At 38.9% G+C, this 15,214-nt stretch overlaps 1 protein-coding gene across 1 annotated transcript in view; it reads right to left on the reverse strand.

Moving 5' to 3' along the window:
- Window positions 1–1,485: 1,485 nt before the first annotated feature.
- Window positions 1,486–15,214, reverse strand: part of PITPNC1 (phosphatidylinositol transfer protein, cytoplasmic 1) — a 43,278-nt gene continuing 29,549 nt past the window's right edge. Inside the window, exons 6-9 of the mRNA XM_010281631.1 lie at window positions 7,971–8,126; window positions 7,168–7,231; window positions 4,896–5,014; window positions 1,486–1,916 (exon numbers count right to left, since the gene is read on the reverse strand). Coding sequence (XP_010279933.1) covers window positions 1,911–1,916; window positions 4,896–5,014; window positions 7,168–7,231; window positions 7,971–8,126 — 345 coding nt within the window. The 3' untranslated portion in view covers window positions 1,486–1,910. The remainder of the gene's footprint in view (window positions 1,917–4,895; window positions 5,015–7,167; window positions 7,232–7,970; window positions 8,127–15,214) is intronic.

Genomic DNA, 15,214 nt, shown 5'->3' on the forward strand with positions numbered 1-15,214 from the left:
CTACTGGATCTACAGCCATTGAGAAGTTCAGTGCATGTAAGCCAGTCGAATCACAGCATTGTGCTGAGAAGACGGCACAAACGTCCTGTCCAGGAAAAAGGCCATCCCCAAACTGATTGTTCAATATTCAATGATAGTTCAGCTCTGGAGGACTTTCTTTTTTTATCCATGTACCACGTTACCGGTGGTACAAAGTATCACCCTATTTGATCACACGATTCAGGTAATAGCTATAATTCACTGGGAATTGAACAGCTGCTTATTTGACGTCTCCTACAGCTACCAATAGAGACAGACACTGAGAGCATTCATTAGATAGCAGTTTGTATGAAAGAGAACAAAGTACCCCAAGAGGGGGTCAGTGGGGAAAGTTTCTCACTGAGCTCACATTTTGAAAAGGAAGGAAGAGACCACTTTTGCCATTTATTTTTCTCCTCCTTCCACAGTCTACACTTCCCTAGCGGGAAACGTCCTTTTCCACATTTTAATTCCTGAGATTGAAGAGTGATTTCACACGCAGACCAGGAAGAGCACTTCTGTTTCCTTAACGTCACCCTACACGGGACTGAGCAGCCCCATGATTCATTTGCTTTTTAAAGTGACTGATTTTGTTCATTGCTTCCCTAGATGATGGTAAAGCCTGGAACCAGCTTTCTGTTAGCAGAGATTGTGCTGTTTAGGAAAGATGCAAGGCAGGAAAGAAAAAGGAGTCTCATATTTTCTTTCCTTTACATTCAAGGTCTTACAGCGTAACTACCACTCTTCTTCCAGTGAGGACAAGCCAGAATTCATTGATTTTGCTTCTCAATTGGCTCAATTTAGCTGCTTTTTTCCAATCTTACACATGGAACACCACTGATGAACGCCAATACGGACTTAAGAGATCACAAAAGGACAGGGAGAGCTATTAAAATACATTATGTACAAGAAATAGGTGGTTTCTTTTACAAATTCTGTGCAAGATAGAAATAGTTCAATGGCCTCAAAGTCAATATAATTAATTACAATTGGGGCTTCAATACAGTGATATTTTAGGTTTGAAAAGTTTTCTGTTTGTTAGCTAGGCCCCAAATCCTGAGTCATATTAAGCAGAATGTGAATCTGAGTGATTGCTGTTGGTGTTCAAGTACAATGAGTTACAGGTCAAAGGTTTATGAATACACCGGAGAAGCCTGAGAGTAGGAAGGATTTTAAAATCAGCTATAAAAGAAGAAAACAGGAGGGTTTTTTTCCTGTTAACCCTGCGCTCTAGTTGGAACTAATTTGCCTCAGAAGTCCTTGGCAGCTTTACTAAATACCTGCTCCTAATTATAAATACTATGACCTAGATGAGGATTTGTAGGTAGAATACTGCTACAGAAAGACTTATATTCTTTCATAGGGTTCCCCTCAGACTATTTCATTGTATCTCAGTAAGATGCACCGTATGGCTTGAAACACTACTTTAGGACTATATAAACTACATTCTCTTGCATGCACTTCTCTGAAGGTTTTAAGGATCAAGTCTGAGGAAAGAAGTAATCTTTCCACATCAGTAAGATTATTTTAAGCAAAAAACCCCAACCAACAAACCACCATGACCTTTGTAGAAATTGTGTTACGTCACTCTTTGCTGTGGTAGACATGGCTTATCAGGAGGAAACATGCTGGGTTAATTTAAAGGGTTTTTTTTGCTGGATCTGGAAGAGTGAGAGTTTCTGGAGCAGACTTTTTCCGAGGCCGGTCTTTGGGAACTGTTAGGAATTCAGGAGCATCTGTGGAGAGAGGAGTTGATGGAGCACTAGATGGAGCACTGCGAGTTGAAGAAGGCATGGAAATGTTAGAGATCGATATTGCAGGTGGGAAAATCCCAATCTTCTTGTTGGTAGCTTCCTGAGTTGCTCGTTCAAACTCTCGGACTTCATCCATTGTCATGTCTTCAACAAGAAGGAGAGAAAGATAAAGGCACGTTAGAATAATTTCAAATGGTAATTTCATTAACTCAGTTAAACTACTTCCATGCAATTTCTAAATCAAGGAATGATTGCTTATCATGCATATCATTAAGTGATTCTCCACATGAATGCCGTCCTATTGTAACGCATTGCATGGAGGACAATAAGCAGCCAACGTAAAAGGAAACGAAGATAAGTACATTAATCACATTCTAATGGTTTCTCTTCTACCTGGGTCTGAACTGAATAAAGAGCGCTACCTCTGTAATTGCTGGAAAAATCCAGCCATTTCACAGGCAATTGAAGAATACATTTAGATACACAGTCAGCAAGTAGAATTTTTCAGAACTTCAAACTAAATAAAACGGAGAGGTTGGGTTTTTTTTTTTACATCTAGACTATGAGCATGAACAGGTAAAGGGCTGTCACCAGTTTGTTCATCTCTTGTAATTATCAAGGGATGAAAAATTCTCTCTGTCCTCATGCACAGCTTCTGTTGACTTCTAGTTGCAGCTGCATGCACATAACTGAGCCCGGTTTGCTTTTCTACTAACAAAGCCTAAAGAATTCCCTCTCACTTCATAAAGCCACAACACGCTTTCCAACTCTTCCATCCCGAATCTATACTTAAACATTCATGGCCAACTGACAAATCCACTGCTTAATTCCCTGCAAAACAGAGGCAAAATGAGATGAGGGGTCAAAGCCACTCTGCAATGGAAAATCGGGTCTACAGAAAGCTTTAAAAGCAGCGAAAGTCTTCTCATGCAGGTGACAAATATGTCACAGTGCTGTAGAAACCCACAAGAGGGCAGAACGATCCCAGCATAGATGTGCTCCGAGATGAGCCGTACAAAACTTTTTTAATGAAATCCCAGAAGAATGACATTTGCTGCAAACGGGCAAGCTGAGCACAAAAATCAGCAGGACTCTTCTGAAACCTGCTGCTTCATGTCTACATTGCCTGCCAGATGTCCGCTGAGCCAACTGAAATAAATGTTATGGTTTTCACTGAACATCATGTTAAATTTGTAAATTTGAAGTATTTCATTAAACCACTTTATAGATTCTTTGAGCTCCGAAAGCTCAAAAAACCAGAAATAAACACACTAGCATTTTAACCAATTTAAAATTCTCGCACATTTGGGTGTCTGAGACACAGGACTGGCAATGGTGCTTACCATATGCATGACAAAATCCCGTATTTTCAGTACCTCGACATTTTTTCATATTACCCAGCTGCATGCATCTGCAGCCTTGGCTGCAAATGTTATGTAGAAGAAGCTTTATGTTGTATTACAACATCTTATTAAATAAACAAAAGCATGCATGTTGCCAGCTGCCTTCTCTCTCCCTTGCAGACGACATTCCAGGGACCTTTTCAGCCTACATTGCTGTGCCAGTTATTAGGAGTGAGGAAGAAGCTATTTTCAAATCTGAGATAAGTGGTGGAAATAAACAGATGGTCTCAGAAGAACTGTACCTACTTGTGTTGAAGATAGATTTGAACCTGTTTTGCTGATTTACGTTTTGTTTCATGCTGTAACAGTGTGCGTAGTGTTTCTGAACTCTAAGGATTTAAAAGCACCCTGACATCAAAGGGATCCCGTGCATTCATTTCAGCTATTTTCCACTGAGGACTTCTGTACAACACGAAACAAAAGTTGTCTTTCACTAAAGGATAGTGAAAGAGGACAGGAAGATTTCTCAATTTACTGGCCATTTAAGTGAAAATTGGTTGAAGTCTTACTAAGTGGTATCCTCCAAGACTGTTCATTTTAAATGAACATGAAATACTTACTGTCCCTTCAGCTGACTTTGGCTTTTTAGCTTACACTCGCTTTAAATATGCTTCCATTCTGATACACACTCAAGTAAAACAAGTCCTTGCCCTGAGCTAAGATGGCTCAGACTCTCTTATTTTTTTCATTAATGACAAATTCTGTGCTGCCCTCAATGGCAGTTTTGCCACATGGGAACTACGGATGGCAGACTTCATTCAAAACCAAATCCTGCAATGTAGAGCCAGAGTCGGAACTGATTCTCAATTTAATGTTCAGCTAAGGAGTAACTTTGATGTCAATGGAGCTGCAGCATTACAAACACAAGAATCACCTTCCTGGTTATTACTTAGACGTCTTCTCAGGCTGGTGACAGTTTTTCCTAAGAACAAAGGGAAGACCTCAAGGCTTATCCCTGCAGGCCTTGCCCCGCACTGGTTACACGAGGAAAAACATCACTGAGTTCTACAGCACAGTTAGTAGAAATAAAGGAATCATAACATTTCAAAAGCAAGTATCATCGCATCTTTTCTATTTGCAGATAATAATAATTTCTAATTTCAGGCCTCTACTTGAGATGCCCAAATTAGGAACTTAAATACTTTATGAAGTTTCCAGAATCTGGATCAAAGAACCTACTCAGAAACCTGCCCTTCTCCACAAACTACTGTTACATACTTCCGAAAATACTTCTCATCTTGTTGGTAGATAATCAATGACAACAGTAAAATTAGTTTGAAAAGAGTGAATAATCCATTAACTTTTTGTTTTCTTGGTAGAGCAAACAATTTTATCAGTCCCATAGAAATTTTCCACTCCCCGTGTTCCTGGCTTTTTGACCAAAGCACTCTGAACTCTCACATTTTTTAACTATTCAAATAATAGAAGGTGAAACTGATATTTCACTTCCTCTTTATGCATCCAACTGAAATTTGAGAATTGTGTTTTCCTTGAAGCCAGGGAATTGTATATCAGCCCAACCCCACCCTTTCTTACATCAGTGGCAGTTTACAGTGCAAATGAAAGGCAGGATTGCACATGGAGAAAGATTCTGTTCCTACTGAAGCAAAACCTCCCCAGAATTCCACTGACTGGTCAGCAAGATCAGTTGGTTGCTCTTCTCTGATCTGTGCAGGTGTATTAGCTGAGGATGGGCAATATGTCTTAAAAATTAACATACTCTTGCTTTGGCATGGCTCTCTATTTCATCCACAGTAGATGAATGTTGATTGCAAACTTTAATGTTGGTTTTTTCATGCATATTTTTCTCGTATTCTCGAACATCATCCATAGTCATATCTGTAAAAAGTTCAAAATTGTTGGCATTTTCCATTGATTCAGTGCAAACTTAATTTTTTTAAGGAGAAGGTTCTAGGAACGCATAGTCTTTCAGCAGAAGCCAAAATAGGATTTAAAAAAAAGCATGGAGCAACTAGCTTTATGAAAATTGACTCATAAAGGTAGTTATATCAGCCAAGGAAGGTGTAAGAAGGTTAAGTCAAAGGGAGTCAGAGAACAGGAAGGAGTGGAAATTGTTTAGGAGTAACCAAAGGTAGGCAAAAAGTATTGAAGTGCAGGCCTTGGCAAAGGCCAAGATCTTCTAAAAATATTTTAGAAGATCCCTTAGAATAAAGGATAGATACAGAAATACTATAAATATTTACTTACCTCTCCAGGCACTTTCAAAAAGATTTTATGTTACTTTTGAATAGTACATCTCATAACCAGCAAGCATTCTTACTGTTAGTGCACACATCAGCTTAGATTCCAGAAACTAACACTTAATTATACTGTTAAGTGAATTAATAGTGAATACGTTAAGGGTTTTGTAGCCTCAAGCACTTTAATGAATTATAAAACTTAGAAATATTCTACAGATCAGGCTGATTCTACTGGTAAGATCATTTATCATTGTCTAGGCATGCCTAGTGTTGTCAAATTAATGCATGATCTATTAGGTGCTTGCTATGTAACTCACAGCAATTATTACAGATGTTAAAAAGATCTGTCATGAACCACACTTCCAGTAAAAACATAAATAATCCAGTTAGTTGACTCGTGACCTTACTCTTCTGAGCATTCCCATGAGTAAGGTGTAACTGAACGTGAAGGCTGTCAGAACTTCGGTCTGTTCTTTACAACGGTTTGATAACTTCAGAGCTTTATGAAAACAGCCATCAAATTTTTACTCATAAAAGTTAAAGAGCATTTTATTAGCACAGTATACTTGGAAATGTATACCACTTTTGGTAATGTACCCTGTGGTTTTGTTCTTGGGGCTATAATTTTTCTCAGGTTTACTCTATGTGCCACTCGGATTTGCAAATTCTTACATCACGCCACTCCTTGTTATATGATATGAGGCTCTTGCTACATTTTACGAGACAGCTTTTAAGGAAAGATACAACTTTAGCTGTTATAGCCCTAGCACAATGTAATACTTCATCAGTGAAAGTGAAATGCAGTCTAAAATTTTGATCAAAAGGAAATAGGGAATACCACTAACTCATATTCCTTTAGCTTTTTCCTTTTACTGTTACCTGGAATGAAAAACAAGCTCATAAGCCATGTCAATAACATGCTAAGAATGCATTTTGCCAAGCAGAAAACATGCTCATTATTAGTAAATAACACTGTGAAAATATATTTTCTTAATAATACAGCTAAATACAGTTTAGTAAATTCAATGACAAGACACATTCATACTTACAGTATCAGTAACAGTAATCAATCAGTAATACCCGTAACATAATGTCTCGTTTAATAATTAATTAACATGTGATACATGTAAAAAGCACAAACCCTGAGAGCTTATTTTATAAAATATAATTGGCTGTTTTGATATCCAGATTACTCTGCACTACTGAAAGTGCCCATTCCTACAGCTGGTTCATGGATTCAGAACAGTTTTTGCATGCAGCTGCTGTTGAATCAGACCCAGTAGGTTTTACATTTATATCCATTTTTCAGAAAGGGCGTTAGAGCTCCATCTTTTCTTTACTGCAATCCATATTAACAGTCTAAAACTTTCCTAAAAAGCTGAAATTGTGCTGGATCAGAGGCCTTAGGAGTTTGCAGTATGGAAATGCATGTTAATGTAGTCTTAATAAGCAGCTTTATTCAAACCCGCCTGCGGTTCTCCATATAGATGACTGCTGGCAGGGGCAAGGCGTCTATCTGCCCACAGCGCAGGGGGACTGGACTGATGCGTATCCTCCGAGGTTCATGGGATGTCCAGGCGTCCCTGCATGCTGCCTAAAATACAACCTTGTTACAAAGAACCTGCCGTAAGGGAGCTCTGTCTGTTCCAGAGAAACCGAACATAGTTCCGTATCTTTCATGAAAAACTTATACTAGGACCTGATGGTCTATGAAGGCAAATAGAATCTGTTGTTAATTGTCATAAGCTTTGCGTCATCCCTTTTAAACGGGCTAAATTTGAAAATACTTACCGTACCACTCATCAACCCAGGCAAAAGCCTGCCGGTGACCAATCAATAGGATATCTCTGACTACCTGCGAAACAAGGAAAAGGTTAAATACCTCTGCGGCAACAAAACATTTTAGGAAAGTAACACTGTTGTCTTTCAACATGATTTAAAGTGAAAAATATTCTGGCAGCTTTGTCTCTAAAAAGGCAGGCCTTTGAGAATCAGACATATTGGCACTCAAAGTTTGTAGTCCAACCTCCCACTTGAAGTGGATCTGTTGCCAACACTGGATCGCATTAGCATGGCATGGGAAACCATTTGGGAATGTGTAGAGAATCCATTAATCTTTGGGAAATTAGACTGGAACTCTTCTTTTTCCTTGTTAGTTTTTTAAACATGCGGAAGGTCAATACTCTGAAAAATATTATCATTCAGTTGTTATGCCATTCATTAATTCATTTTTTAGTAGACTGACTGGAAAACCTTCCCACTACCTATTTGTAAGAAATTCTGCACATCATTGTATCATGTATGGTACTCATGTATACTCATAAATACTCCAGCTCAGATATTTACCACAGTAGTGAAAATGTTACTGATAGTTGTTCTTAACCTTAGACCTGAGCAGCTCCAGGCTTTGTCAAGTTTATACTCAGAGATAATGTCTTTTGCTCTGCTGCAGATCTTTCACAACTTGAGAGAGGTCTGAAAGCAGATTCGGCTGAGCTCCCTAGCTTCTCCACAGCCATAGTTACCTTCCTGTGCAGGGTAGTACTCAAGTTCTGCGTATGTGAAGGGTAAGAAACAGCTCCTGTTTCACTAACCTTGTGTACAAATTGCTCTACTCTGGTTTGAAGTCCCCACACTTCAAATTTCACAGTCACAAGTTTGTAGGAACACATAATTGGCTGATGGGTCTCTCTCCAGCCTTCTTTTAATTGGCCTCGCCCAGTCTTCTGTGACTTGAAATATTTAGGATCCTGCAAAACCAAGAAAACACACTGAGAAATGCAGGAGAAATGCAGTCCTGTTTGTCAGTTTGCTCAAGTAAATGTTTTGATAAGGCATAAAATATGAAAACATGCTAATAAACACTATGAAAAAGTAATATCAAATTGACTTTAAAAAGCACTAGGATATACTAAAATCAACTCCTGCCTTTTATCCAACAGCCAGTGAATCGATGGCAGCATATTCTTGGAGATGCTTTGACAATCATATTGTCTAAGGCATTTTCTGCTGTAGGAAAACATGTTATTGCAAGTCGTTACAATATAATGTTATTTATGGCCTTCAGGGGAAAAAAAACCAAACCCTTGCTGCTTCAGAGCTTGCTTTTCCACTACTCCCTCAGTGTGTCTTACCAGTACTGTCGACCGATGCTTGTCTTCCTGAAATCATGTCCAACATGAGCTGTGACACATCAACACCGGTGTGTCCCTGACAATGCTGTTTTACATTTTAAGGGAACTTGTATATCCAGGTGGGCAGCTAAGCATGAAACTCCTCCAATTTAGCCATTCCTGGTTACAACTGAGTTACAGTATTTTTGGGCAAAACACTGAATGACTAATTTAAACTCTGTGTCTCTTTTACTAACTGGAAAAATCAAACAAATTGGTGTTGAAATTACAACAGCAAGACCAAAAAAACAATAAGGAGTTAATTTTAAGGTTTACTTTTATTACAACATACAGTTTTATCTACCAAAGTGTTATTTTCCATACTGGTATAATTCCATGTCATTTTATGTCTAGCCCTGCTAATTACATCTTGTCAATAGAAATAATTTATGGTTAAACATTGATTTTCAAAACTTGAAAATAATGTAGTTTCAGTAAATCATAGTGGAGCTTCTAAAATCTGTCTTCAAGAATAACCACCAGTGCTCATCTGCGTTGCGTTCCCTAAAGCTGAGATCTGGGAAGATCTTTGAAATCTATCCTTTGTTATAAAAGCAGTTAAACATGTATTTAAGTATGTGCTTAAATTATGTGTTAAATGGAAGACAATCAGGAGAAAAACTAACGAATCGATAAGACTCCTCTGATCTTAATTTTCTTTCATTCATTGTGAGCTTATATATCATTCAGTGTTCCTTTCTTCTAATGTTTATAGTCACCTCCTGACTTGGCTTCTGATTTTACCCATCAACTGAAGCCCTGCCATTAAAGCTTCTTTACAAAGTTCTAATGAGGTGATAGTCTTCCTTCTCTGTGAAAGTCATTGCTCTTATTGCTCACATATTCTTTTCTAAATAGAAACTTCAAGCTCGCAGTATGATAAGGTTTCAATGTTAAATCACCACAGAAAACAATTCAGAGTCATCATACCTCACAGCAACGCACCACTGTATATCACAACTCATAGTCACATGCTGTTGCCAATCTTCTCACTCAATAAAGCTTGACCTCAGACTGATCTAGATATTTTCTGGTTGAAAGAGTTGTTTTATAACTGATTATTGCCTGAAGCAATCAATATACTAATACTAATACTAATAATACTAATAATGCTAATAATACTAATACTAATAATACTAATAATACTAATAATACTAATAATACTAATACTAATAATCGGGAAGAACTAAGATGTAACATTCAGAAAGAAAAAAAAGGAAAATCAAAGGGAAATAGTTTAAAGTAAGGGTGTGCTGTTTCTTACGTACACGTTTGGTGCTAGTGTGATGGAGCCATTGTCTTGATCAAGCATTTCAGAGATGCACGTTAATAATATTGAGTGTTATGCAGAGATACTTTGTATCCCTGCAGCGATAACCAGACCTATAATGGAATAACTTCCATGCAGTCCAAAGGGAGTTAATGTAATGAATTTGGGTCAGTATCAAGCATTCAGAATTTATAAATAAAAATTAAGCAATGAACAGCTACCCTGCGTGACAGCTCGGTCACGCATAAAACTTGTGTCTTGTTCAAACTGCAAGAACCGCCTGGATGCTGTGAAAGCAATGTTTTGCTTTGTTTTGGTTTGGTTTTGTGAAGTTAACAACGCAGCAGACAAGGGGATTCATAGTGGAAATTGTTCTTAAATTGGTGACCCACAAATAGTCCACTTACTGCAAAGCAATTCATCCATGACATCACTCCTCGTTGCAAATTCCTTTAACAGCACTCAGAGATGGCATCTTTGCTTCCCTTTATCATGTCCATTTTTCCTGAAGGACATGATGTTTAGTCACAAATTGGCTGGACAGTTTCAAGCAAAGAGCCAGGCAGTGATGGACAGTTTGGGCAACTCATATCCAATAGCTTTTATGGAAATTCCTGCCTTTCGGAAAACATTAACGTATTGGTACTGATGAATGGAAGCCAGGAAGAAGAAAGAATCCAGAGGAACAGATTTCCAGACTGCGGTGTGAAAGATCAAGATAGTAAAGATTTTACCAAGTGCTTGCTCAGGTGAACTAAAACTCAACCTTTATCACCATGTTCCACCCTTCAAAGGGAACGTGCTGATAAATCGCCAACAGTGGACACTTTTAAGATTCAGCTGGACGGGGTGCTGGGCCATCTTGTCCCGACGATGCTTTTCCTGAGAAAGGTTGGACCAGATGATCCTTGAGATCCCTTCCAACCTGGTACGCTATGATGCAATTCTCTGGCAGCTGCACGTAAAGATCGCCTATAAGCGGAGTAGTGGGATGTAAGGTACCCAGCAACATTAAGCAAAGCAAACTTGAGAGTTTAATCTCTGGGCCATCACTTCAAAGGGCGTGAGTGTTTTAGTGGTTATCATCAGTAAAGCTAACATCACGGGGCTTTCTACCTGAATGCTAAAAAATCGGGTGTTTAAAAAAGTCTTGGACTATTTTAGAAAGACACAACGGCTCAGCAATTGCCTGTGCTATGGTTCACGCGAGGAAGTATTTAGGGGAAGAATCTCTGTATTTATCTCTGTATTTTGCCCATCTTTACACCTTTCCTAGGCCTCTGCTACCGGCCACAGCCTCAGGGAGCATATCACGCCAGAAGCGCCTGTGGTGTGACCAGGACTCCTAGTCTTTTGCTCTTCAATGTCTGATCCGAAGCCCCCTGAAATCAATGAGAACTTTGACATCAAAGCCACAATCCAGAATGGTTTTATATGCCTAACTCATGGCTTCAAATTGTCAGATTAAGATTCACAGCCCAGAATCCTTTCTGCAATTAAGCACATAAGGTCCTTCTGAAAAAAAAATGAAGCAGGGATGATGATTTTCTATTAAATGCAAGCAGAAATAATATTGGTACACAGCACTGCTTCTCGCCTGATTTTCATGCTGTAACTCACTGCTTAGGTTAGTCACAGAGAACGAATTAGACTCCTGTGCCATGTTCACATCTCTCCAGGTCCCAGGAGGAAGCGCTGAGCACTTGCCTGTACCGGATCATGGCTGTTCTTGACTCTTCCTCTGAAAGGTATGGCATTGTGCAAGCATAGACCAGCGGCAGCAGGCTAGAGTGAAGCAGGAACGGTGGCACACCTGAGTTTGAGACATTTCTGTCAAAGATGGGAAACGGGGCAAGCTGATCTTTGGTCTGACCCCATTTTTACGTTATTATTTAGATCATTAATTTTGTGTGTGCCTTATTTTGGCTTCTAGCCACCCGTGCCTTCCTTTCTAGAGAGCCATCATGCAAAGAATACTGCGTCTATTCACTGTTTTCCCCTTAATTTACCTACAGGCAAAATCCTCAATCTGTTTTAAATGTAATGGCATAGCTAAAATCTTTTTGTTTAAATAACCTTCTCGTCCTTTTATCAGACACAATTTATTAGGAAAGCCCATCTGGCAAATCCTTTTGCTACAGAGGAGCAAAACCTACTCTGTATTTGCAATACATTATTGCCAGGTGCAGAGTGATTTAAAAATAGCACTTCTGCTAACGTAGCAGAAGCATCATTACCCATGAGCTGGGCTTATTTGAGAGTAAAATGTAAAATTACAAAAAAATAAAATAAAAGCCACAGCGTGATGGATGTGGTTTCAAACATATCACTCTCCCAGTGTTTCTTACTTTGGCCACGTCTGGTGGCTCCTGGCTCAACGTGCTGATTGTTGGAGATTCCGTTATTTAGCGTTTAGCATTTATTTACTTAACCCTCCTCCTGGGCTGCAGACATCATGGGCATCAGATGCGGACTTGTAACCCCCTTTCCCGGAGGCAAACTCCAACATGTTGACAACGTGGCACTGCGTTTTTGCAATGCCTTTTCAGATTGAATTCTGAAATGCTGTTTTTTTACTTAAAGTTAAATAACGGAATACATTCACTGTTTACAGAAAAGTTCCAAATCTGAACGGGCATGCTTCCCCTTAGCTTTGCCATGGTCTCAGGCATGATTTGAATATCCCATACTAATCTGCAGCTGACACCACCTCCTTTGTCTGCATGCTGGAAGCCTGCATGGAACATCTTGTTAGCCTTGTCACCGATCTCTCTTGAAAATTACTTGCTGCTCCTAAGGCCGTTTTAGCATGCAAAAGCCTCCCCAGCCGACCGTGTTCTCCAGAGGTGGAAGTGCGCTGCATTATGGCACACAGCCTGATCTCCTACTGGACGCTACTCAGATGTCCCAGAAACAAAGACTCTTCCTTCCTTTTAATGCATGGATTTGTTTTTTCAGACTCTTGTTACAATACATTCCACCACTGTGCTTCTGAAGTGCAGTCAATTCCCCCCCCCCGCTTAATCTGAAGACTATTTTGTTTGATCTTGAATTTCAGAACCAATCCTTCATGGTTTTAATACATGTGATCTGGCATTTCACCATCAGCTGTAGTTGCCAGGTTTTGGATTTCAGCTTATACAGCTGGGGCTCTGGAAAGATTTATTGATGTAAAGATGCTACTATAGAGATTTATGTGGAGTCATTTTTTAAAGACCTCCCCCCCTCCTTTGAATTCCCGTTATATTGTATTTTCTGGAACAGCCAGCTAAATACTTCAGCATTGTAAATATTGGGACAGTTCTGAGATGTTAAAATATGATAATCCAGCCAGCCTTTATGTAAGCTCACAACTGAAGTTAGTAAGGAAAAGGACATTTTCATCTGTTTTTGCTACGCCTGTACTGAACCACCGCACTGGCATGTTGCACACGTTCACTGTGGGGGCTGAGGCAGCTGTATTATTGCAACTACTGTAATTTTCTGGCTCTGTAATGTGATAGAGGTTTTGTCATTCTGAAAGCACCTGGACAGTAAGCTGGACCTATTACAGTGCAGCTGCGTTAAAGTAAAAAAAGCCAGCAACTGAAGAACACTGCAGCAGCTGCAGGAAATCTTTCTGTTTGGAGGTAACTTAAAAAGTTTATTCCATTTGTCCAACTCTCAACTGCTTTGTTATAAACAGGAAATGAAACACTGTTAATTCTGAGAACTTGAATATGGTGGCAAAGAACATTTTGCTCAGCAGCTCACGTCTACGGTAAATGTTTCATTTCAGTGAATGATGCACTCGAGGCCCTCGCTCTTCAGCATAACTCAGTTTTATTCTTTTCTATAATTCAGATAAACGTATATGTCTACATGGGGAATACATGATGGCTGGTGACACATATTAATTGATGGTAAAGTCACAAAGAAATGACTTTTAAAAATGTACAACTACTCTTTACCTGTAGGCTTGTACTAAAGAAATATAAAATTCTGTATTCAATGTAACATGTATGTTCTGATTTGGAAACATCTATAACTCCTTATAGAAAAACAGGCAAATCTGTTAGCTTGGATTCAGATTCAAGCTTTCTCAATTTGGAACGTCACATTTAAACATCTTAAAGTTTAAGAATTTTTAGGTCCATGCTTGTAAAAAAAAAAAGCTTTATTTAAGATGTGGCAGCACTGGTAAGTACTCTGGTGGCTACTTCACAATGAAGTTTGTAAATGGTCATTAAGTTAAAATTAAATCATCTGCTTTGAGATAGCCAGGATTTCTGCAGTCATACCTCCTCCAGTCTTCTACAAGGGCAACGCTTTTGACAGCAGAAATCAATATCCCTCCACGGAAGACAGAATTGGACTCTGTGTATGTGTTTGTAACAGCTAACAAAACTGTCTCCTGATTCACTATTTACTTGGTGACTTAAGTTCTTTTCTGCATGCACTGAGAGATAAGCCCTCTATTCTTAAGGGAATTCAAATTATTTGGATGATTCTGGTCAGTAGATCACTCAGTATTGTTGGCAGAGCTTCCTTTAAAGTGTTCCTCAGTGAAACAAGAGCTCTCCTTAAGCCTCCAGCTAACTAAGTTTTTTACTTTTCAATTTTAGTTAATATTTAGAAGGAGAGAAAAGGCAGATATGTACCAAGTTGAATTCAATCATTTTCCCTTCAACCGTCATGACATTTTCATGGAACACTTACCAGTACCAGCACAAGTCAAAATGAGCTATGCCATTCAAATGGAATATTACACATATGAACATCTTTTATACATTTTGTCTTTTTATGCGTGAATCATTATTATGTAAGTTAGAATGGAAGGAAGAAAATAGATGTGTTTCTAAGATTCAGGTCAGGACAACTGTAAAATAGTTTTTTAGATCATACGTGCTAGGAAGCAGAGAACGTTTGCTTCACTTGTTTGTAGTGAGCCTGATGCTATGTGTCCCTTGGGTATCTCCTGAAGCCTCCTGGGGTAACTGCAGTGTTATTCCCTCGACTGATGATATCGCCGTCATACATACACAACCATATCTTCTTTTCATAGAAATGCGAAAAACAACACTGAAGCTGCTGTGGTTCATTCGAAGATCATCAATGAGCTGTTTGGTGCGCTCGCTCAAAGAAAGGTCACAATCAGATTGTAGAAATTTCATACAGAGGACTCTGAAAAACTTATGGTATTGACCCAAACAGCTTGTGAAGGATAACTGAGCACTTTAAAGCTAAAAATAAAGGAGATCACAAATATGAGCTTAATAGCAACTATGTAATTAGTGCTGTCTGATCATATCAGAAGTCACTGCCTACAAGCAGGCTCATAAGCATTAACAAGGAGCAAGCAGCTGAAGTAGTGTCTGAAAGGTTTAAATTATTTAAGCTACCTCTCTAATAGACA

This window comes from Phaethon lepturus, unplaced genomic scaffold, assembly GCF_000687285.1.
Source record: "Phaethon lepturus isolate BGI_N335 unplaced genomic scaffold, ASM68728v1 scaffold32972, whole genome shotgun sequence".
Classification (NCBI taxonomy): Eukaryota; Metazoa; Chordata; class Aves; order Phaethontiformes; family Phaethontidae; genus Phaethon; species Phaethon lepturus.